General features: G+C 36.1%; 2 protein-coding genes across 2 annotated transcripts in view; both read right to left on the reverse strand.

Moving 5' to 3' along the window:
* Positions 1-614, reverse strand: part of LOC107573399 (complement C3-like) — a 65,271-nt gene extending 64,657 nt beyond the window's left edge. The window contains exon 1 of the mRNA XM_016259836.1: positions 577-614. Within this exon, the coding sequence (XP_016115322.1) occupies positions 577-614 (38 nt within the window). The remainder of the gene's footprint in view (positions 1-576) is intronic.
* Positions 615-1,205: 591 nt separating this feature from the next.
* The window catches only part of LOC107573400 (complement C3-like), a 30,408-nt gene continuing 23,165 nt past the window's right edge, over positions 1,206-8,448 (reverse strand). Inside the window, exons 27-37 of the mRNA XM_016259837.1 lie at positions 8,240-8,398; positions 7,967-8,026; positions 7,793-7,883; positions 7,616-7,652; positions 7,109-7,199; positions 6,882-6,971; positions 5,873-5,978; positions 5,238-5,327; positions 3,844-3,924; positions 1,815-1,898; positions 1,206-1,652 (exon numbers count right to left, since the gene is read on the reverse strand). Coding sequence (XP_016115323.1) covers positions 1,513-1,652; positions 1,815-1,898; positions 3,844-3,924; positions 5,238-5,327; positions 5,873-5,978; positions 6,882-6,971; positions 7,109-7,199; positions 7,616-7,652; positions 7,793-7,883; positions 7,967-8,026; positions 8,240-8,398 — 1,029 coding nt within the window. The 3' untranslated portion in view covers positions 1,206-1,512. The remainder of the gene's footprint in view (positions 1,653-1,814; positions 1,899-3,843; positions 3,925-5,237; positions 5,328-5,872; positions 5,979-6,881; positions 6,972-7,108; positions 7,200-7,615; positions 7,653-7,792; positions 7,884-7,966; positions 8,027-8,239; positions 8,399-8,448) is intronic.

Below are 8,448 nucleotides of genomic sequence, written 5' to 3' on the forward strand. Positions count from 1 at the left end.
ATAGTCAGGAGTCTAAAATGAAAATTTTCGAGTTTCATTTAGTCAATTTAGTTTTTTTTTTTTTTTTGTGTCTTTACACATCAATGTATCGTCACGAGCCGCAGGCTTTAATTTGGTTTTGTTTGTGTATGTTTTTTTTTAGCTTTATTATATGTTTTAGCCGTGATTCCCATCCACCTCCATTATAAGACTGACAGACTTGCAACGGTTTGTGTAAAAAATCTTTGTTTGTGTTCTACTGAAGAAACAAAGTCACCTACATCTTGGATGCCCGGGGGGTAAGCAGATAAACATCACATTTTCATTTGTGGGTGAACTATCCCTTTAATCTCTGGACAATTACAGCACCTACACATTATTTACTTTAAACAACACAAAAATGATCAAAATTAATTTAATAGAAAATATGTTCATCATAGAGGATTTGTGTTGTGTATCTTATTGTGTTGTGTCTGTTCTTGGTTACTAAAAATACATTATGCTAGAAAACAATTGTCACAACATTAAGCCACGAGCAACACTCTACAGATTGTAGATGCATAAATCCTGCTATTTGCAGACACAGTGGACACCTACCGTCCCCCGAGCTTTGGCAGGTCAACAGATCTGCCCATGATGAGGTACGACTTGCCTTCTACCAATCCTAAATATTCTCTGCAACCGGGACGAGCCAGGAATTGTCTCACATTTCCCTCAACATTATCATCGGTGCCTACAGGACAGAACAGCGTTTAGGAAACAATTCTACCGCAATGCAATTTAGCCTTCTGTAGAGGACCACTGACACTCCTAATTGAGATTGAAGATAGAGTGTCAATGCTCCATTTGAGAAATAGGTGGCGGTAATGCACTTATAAATCTGCGATCCATCGTAAAGCAAGAAGAAGAAGACGCCTCACGCACAGGCTGTGTCGAGGATGCGCTCAGTACAGTTCAGACATTGCAGTGAATCAGAGGTAAAAAACTATATAAATACTGTTCAGTTTCTTGCACAGACCAATCGTTTTGTGTCTTTACACATCAATGTATCGTCACGAGCCGCAGGCTTTAATTTGGTTTTGTTTGTGTATGTTTTTTTTTAGCTTTATTATATGTTTTAGCCGTGATTCCCATCCACCTCCATTATAAGACTGACAGACTTGCAACGGTTTGTGTAAAAAATCTTTGTTTGTGTTCTACTGAAGAAACAAAGTCACCTACATCTTGGATGCCCGGGGGGTAAGCAGATAAACATCACATTTTCATTTTTGGATGAACTATCCCTTTAATCTCTGGACAATTACAGCACCTACACATTATTTACTTTAAACAACACAAAAATGATCAAAATTAATTTAATAGAAAATATGTTCATCATAGAGGATTTGTGTTGTGTATCTTATTGTGTTGTGTCTGTTCTTGGTTACTAAAAATGCATTATGCTAGAAAACAATTGTCACAACATTAAGCCACGAGCAACACTCTACAGATTGTAGATGCATAAATCCTGCTATTTGCAGACACAGTGGACACCTACCGTCCCCCGAGCTTTGGCAGGTCAACAGATCTGCCCATGATGAGGTACGACTTGCCTTCTACCAATCCTAAATATTCTCTGCAACCGGGACGAGCCAGGAATTGTCTCACATTTCCCTCAACATTATCATCGGTGCCTACAGGACAGAACAGCGTTTAGGAAACAATTCTACCGCAATGCAATTTAGCCTTCTGTAGAGCATTAATGGAGAAGGACAACTGCATGTAACAGGAATCAGACACATTTCAAATTAACTTCATGATCAACGGAGAAACATGGAGGGAATAATGAACCGTACCTTCTTTCAGTACCTGCTCCACCTTCATGTCATAGATGTCAGAGTCCTGTTTCAGATCCATTCCCACCACTGTGGCTTTATAAACTGTCAAACACATTATATTGTTATCTCCGTAGAACCATAAGGCTCAGGCTAAACATTTTTTTTTTTGCATTAGTACAAGGGTTAAAGAAATAGTTCACCCAAACACGAAAATTGTCATCATTTACTCATTCATGTTGTTCCAAACCTGTATGACTTACTTTCTTCTAAAGCACAAAAACTAGATATTTCCCATAAAAAAAGACATTTAAAAACAAAATTCTCTTAATAAAGTTGTGTGATTTCACCTCATTTGCTTATCAATAAAATAATAAAAATGCATTGATACAAAAATCTTAATGATATGAAAGATTTGTAAATATTTTAAGTTTATTAGCTATAAATACGTAGCAATTTTACATTTTAAACATTGTAATGCATCCAAATTGTACATTTCAGCATCAATCAAAACATACAAAAATGTATGTTTTGTGCTTGTAAACATTATGTACTAATACCTAGACATAAAAAATGAGACCAGGCTGCTAATTCAGCTGCAGCGGTTCTTTAGTTAAAGGCAGGGCAAGTGATTTGGTTAGAAATTTTTTTTTGTTATATTGGTAGAAAGTCTTTTCACATCCCGATAGCAATCACTAAGTTAAAGGGTTAGTTCACCCAATAATGAAAATTCTGTCATTAATTACTCACCCTTGTGTTGTTCCAAACCCGTAAGACCTTCGTTCATCTTCGGAACACAATTTAAGATTGCAAAGAAAACAAAAATAACGACTTTATTCCACATTTTCGTCTCTAATGCGCCACTTGTAGATGCACGTTCACGACAGTACCATTACGCTGGATCTGGGTCAGCGTCGGTGCTGCCACACGCTCGTTATTTTTGTTTTCTTTGTGCAAAAAAGTATTCTCGTAGCTTCGTAACTTTACAGTTGAACCACTGATGTCACACGGACTACTTTGTCGATCATCTTGGTACTTTTCTGGACCTTGAACGTGGTAGTTACCTTGCTGTCCATGGGAGGGTCAGAGAGCCCTCATATTTCATCAAAAATATCTTAAATTGTGTTTTGAAGATTAACGAAGGTCTTATGGGTTTCGAACAACACAAGGGTGAGTAATTAATGACATAATTTTAATTCTTGGCTGAACTAACCCTTTAAGTTGTCTAAATGTATTTATATGCATTTATGTGAAAGGCGTAGGACCATAAAATGTTTGTCTAAGATAGGCTGCCCTACCTGCCGGTCAACGTATTTGAACCTCCGCGCACCCTGTTTGTGCAGACATGATACGTCATCAGCTCGTTCTGTTGCGCTATTGCAGACTGAGCGAGATTGGAAGGCTTCTTTATTTGTCATAGTATGTGCTTTGTACTGCAATGTTTTCTCATTGGTGAATGAGACATGAGGTAATCTGACAACCCTTCACCAACACTGTCTCTCATCGTGTTACTGGTTAGCCTCTGCTCTGCCTGTGCGCGTTCATGTGTTTTGGAGGAGGCGTGGCTTTGCAGAGTGATTATGCAGGGAGGGTGGGATCTTATGTTTTCAAAGCTAGCTTGCTATTGATAGCCTCTCCAAAATCGCCTACCCTACCCTTAACAGCTCATTGGAGAGGAAGATTTTCAGCGAATAACTTAAATGTGGGTCTTTTCCTCACATTTGGCTTCAGGAGAATTTGCACAAGTCAAATTAAATTGTCTACTTATGATGTGTTTGCCATTTTTTTAGAGCTTAATGTGGTCTATTAAAAGAGCGTCAGATTACATCACATTTGTTCTGGTGAACTGTTTTGTAAGCAACAGTGTCCTGAATTTTGTAATTTGTCTATGATTTATATTTTGTGGTTGTATATATGATTTTTGTTATTTTTTGGAAGTGCAAGCATTATACAATTGTTCACTGTGAAAAAAAAGCAGCATTAAAAAATTAGAGAGAATTATGAATCTTAATTCCTTGAAGTATGACAGTCATGAACTGAATGCCTTTACCATAATCCATGCCACCTTCACAGGCTTTATTTAAACGCTCCTCTTCTCTGGTTTTGTTTTTCCTCTGGAAAGTGCAGTTTTCTGTATTCAGACAAGTTAATGTCATACACACACGTAAACACTTGTAATCACACACACATTCCCCCCCATTCAAACAAGAATAGAAACAACTAAACTTTTTTTCCATGTAAAGAGGCCATTATCATGAAACAGGTTCTTCAATGCTCTTTTGAAGCAAGAGTTTGATGAACTACGCAGACATACTCAAACTTTAACAAAGCAAAGCAGTAATAAGAAGGAAGTACTGTGAATCCTAAAGAGAAAATTATTATTCCAGTTAGGGCTGGGTGATTTTTCCAATTTTATCGATTAATTAAAATTGAATGTTTTGCCACGATTTTATTTTTTATAAACCGAGGAATCACGATTTTGAATAGAAATATTCCCAAACGTTAGAATTAGACACTTTGACAATATGCCAATGATAACAGTAAAGAGAAAAGAATGATCCAACTGCATGTCAGCTCGTGTGATTAACCGCTCATGTGTGACGCGCTCTGTGAATGACCAGAAGTAGAATATATCACTAGGTGCCATTCACACAGAATGCGCTTTTTTGTGCTGACAAAGATGCGACGCCGGCAGTGAAATAGGAAAAAATGCAGGAATATGGAAGTTGAAGTTCTTTTAACTTGAGCGCCACGTTTTTAGAAAGCCGCTTCATGCATGAGACACTGCAATAGATGTGCGCGCAACAGTCAAACGTGTCCATGTTTACATAAAAACAATGGAAAAGCAGTGCAATCGAATAAAAACCTGTAAAGAACTACTAGTGTATGTCTGATATTCATGTTTGCATCATGGTGACAGGCTGAAAGCTGCTTTTCATTGTTTTTACAGAACATTTATAGTTAATAATAGTCTACCGAGGTTATACCTTCAGTCATTTTGAATTACCTTGACTTTTGAGATTTTTTTTAAAGCATTGTCCTTGTATTATTTCTGAACATATAGGCTAATATGTATAAGACATGTTTGTACAAGATGTAGTTGTAGTTCATCCATCTTTTTTTGCAAAGAAGTTTAACAAGCGATTTGTTTAACATGTATCATGTTGACAACTTCATGTGTGGTGCACTTGGAATATAATTTTATTTAACTAGAGGGTAAATAAAGAAAAAGTTACTTGAATGTTGTAGTTACATTTTCAAGTTGACTAGTTAAAAATCGTAAAAATCGAGAATCAGTCAAACATTCTGAAAAAAAATGTAGATAACATTTTTTGGCCATATCGCCCAGCCCTAATTCCAGCTGGTATCTAGATGTGATGATTTAAATAAAATACAGTAACAGTACAAGAGATGGTCTCTTTACACTATTATTAGTTATGATACCTTCTGCACACTGGCACAGGTCTCCTTTACACAGTCTGTATATCGCACCATCTGTCCTTTCAGGATGGTAGAACTTTGTACAGCGTGCATCTGAAAAAAAGGAGGGAGGTCAACTGATTAAAAATGCTACTGTAAATTATTTCATGATATGCAAGTGAATTAATCTCAACAAAAATCACATTACAATATCTGTTGAGAAAAGCCCACAAATAAAGACAATTTGAAGACATGTTTTCTGGCAAATGAGTCAATCATTGAATGAACATTAAAAGAGTGTCTTTGTGAAGGACTAGGAACAAAAAAATACCCAACAAACTTTAATGAATCGATTCCAAGAAAGAAGAACTAAAAGTTATCCTCAAAACAGTATCAACATTTGGCTATTAATTAGCTTTTTTTAATACATTTATACTTCCACAAAAGTAATCGTTAATAGCAATTCATACAGGAATTATTAATTTCCTCATGATTCCCTTCCCTAGTTACCTGTAGCAGCAACTGCTGTGTTGATGGTACAGAGATCACTTATTACGTAACATGTGTGCATGAATAAATGTGTTGATTTTTCAAAGCATGAATTTTAATCATTAATAGCACTAAATAAACATGTTAATTTAAGAACTTAAATAGCTCACCTGGTGAGTAATATTCATATATTGTGACTGCTGCAGGTTGTAGTTGACCCACATTATGCATCTGGTGCATTCTGAAAACAATTCTTTCTGTCTCTCTGTGAGAAACCTATTGAGACAGAACTCAAAGTAATTTTATTATATGATATTACTTATCATATTGCACACTAAAAACTACCGACATTAACATTTGCACAAATAATAAGTGACAAATAATAACAAATACAGTAAAAATACAATTTAAAACAATTTTTGTTGGAAAAAAAATTATATTTGCATATGATTTGTGATTGTCTGTCTTGTTTGCATTTCTTTAACAACCTGTATCTGGATTTATACTGCAACAACAGTGTTCTCTTTTGCACAGCTGAAAGTCGTAGGCTAGATCTATATATTACATTTGCATTTTATTCTTTCCTCTTTAAAATGTCATGTGAAATATGATTCTGATATGCAGTCTGCAATGCACACAAAAAGTGAATATGCAATGATATATTGACATATGGAAGCACATGGTGTTTGCATTTGTTCTCCATCATAGATGTGTAGCGGTGTCAATCCATCATTTCTGTGTGTGTTATTCATTGTAGCTGATTTTTATTTGACAATTAATGTAAGGGAGAGCCACTCGTGTCATCTTACTTTTTTCATTTCTTATGAGAGGGTTTTGTGGGTTTGGAGGGGGGGGTTTCTGCATTGCAACTGACAATTCTGACAAATTATATAACAAAATCGATATTTTTATAGTATTTCATTGACTTCTGTGGGTGATTTTTCCCCATTTATTTCAATGTGGGGTCTCCAGAGTTTTTTGTTCACATTAACATACAACCAGATATCATTCCAATGTATTTTTGTGTTTGTAGAGCTAGCAAGTGTTAAAAAAATCCCAAATAACTTATACTGTGATAGTAAGTAAAACACATGGTTTCCAGATCATATCATATCATATCATATATAAAATAAAACGTTTTTACATGATCAGGCACCACAGTTTGCTGACATACAGTACCTTATCTAAGTAGAGGATGAGGGATCCTCGCTCTGAAAGAACTTTATTATTTTCATATTTCTGAATGTATCTCTCCTTCCCTGAAGACAACTGAGGACAAGAACATAAGAAAACAAAAATCTCAATACATGACATGATCAAAATGCTTTATGTCCTGTCAGCAGATGAGTGTTAGATTCCTCTTCTATATACAGAAACATAACTGCATCAGTTTATCATCACAATACCTCTTTAAGATCACTTTCTTCAACTTCAAATCCAGTCGGTAAGCCAATGTCCAGAATAGTCATGGTGGCATCAGTTTTATCATCTTTGTAGCTGTGAAGATGGAGAGCAAGAGCAGATTTTAATAACTGGTTTTGTAGTTTTGCTCCATCTTCTGTGTGTTTAAAGCTGTTTTCACACTAGAGCTTTTGGTTTGAACCCGAGTCTGTTTGACCTCAGAATTATTATATTGTAGTAACGCAGAGCTGCTCGTCTCTGAATAAACTCTTTTTAAAGTGAGTTGCATCTGCATCAGAACACACTGAAAAGTAAGTCTCTTTTGGAGTCATTATGTAGTCACATGGTAACCAGCACTCATGATCAAGACACAAACATACAAACATAGTGAGAAAGGAAAACTCAGGCTATGACCAAAAAAAAAATAAAAAATTAAATGAGCACATGATGAAATTCAAATAAAATGGTTTCTTGACATAATAATAAACTTATTAGGATATTGGTTCACATACTAGAAATCCATAGTGAGCTTGTAACTTGCAACAGCTCCTTGTTTAGCAAAAAAAAACAAAAACAAACATGGTGGTAATTAAAATCAAAAAGCAGCACATAATGAAGTGTTTTGGAGGTTTTATTTTAGCTCTGAATTTATGGAAAGTGCCACAGAAAGAGCATGAACGTAGTCTTACCTTCATTGTCTTTCTCCATTTTAACAGTCAGATCAAAGAAAGTACAGTCAGATTTCTTCTCAACAGGTCTGGCGTAGTACAGCGTCAGAACCTGAAAACAGCAGCACGTCTCAGATTAGATGCTCACACGCTTTAATCTTGCTGTTGACTGTATAAACGCTCATGAACACTCACTGAGAGAGTGGCTGTTCCAGTTCCTTTAGCAGTTACATTGAACTCCTGGTTTATGTCCACCTGTTGAGTGAATGCAGACATACTCGAGTCATCAGAATCAAATCCATGATATAACAGAGATACCTGAAGATTTCACTGACCAAACACGAGACTATTGATGTAGGCAATTAAAAATGATGGATGATGAACAACAAAACTCCCATTATCCAACAAAAACTTTCAACTAACATCAGCTGCAAACAGTTTGAATCTAGAAGATGAGTTACTCCTCACCTTGTCTGACCGAGTAAGATGCATATTATCTCTTTTAAAAGCCCATCTGACAGGTTTGCTTCTTCCTGCCACGGACAGCTCCACGTTCAGATTGAAGTTTTGCCGGTCCTTCACCTGCGTGCGATACTCTGCCACGGCCTGGAACACCATGATGGTCGCCTAGAAAAGACAGAAAAGCATTCAAATCCTGTCCTGCAGTGTCAGTCCTG

The sequence above is a fragment of the Sinocyclocheilus grahami genome, unplaced genomic scaffold, assembly GCF_001515645.1.
Source record: "Sinocyclocheilus grahami isolate Dianchi unplaced genomic scaffold, SAMN03320097.WGS_v1.1 scaffold1933.1, whole genome shotgun sequence".
NCBI classification, from domain to species: domain Eukaryota; kingdom Metazoa; phylum Chordata; class Actinopteri; order Cypriniformes; family Cyprinidae; genus Sinocyclocheilus; species Sinocyclocheilus grahami.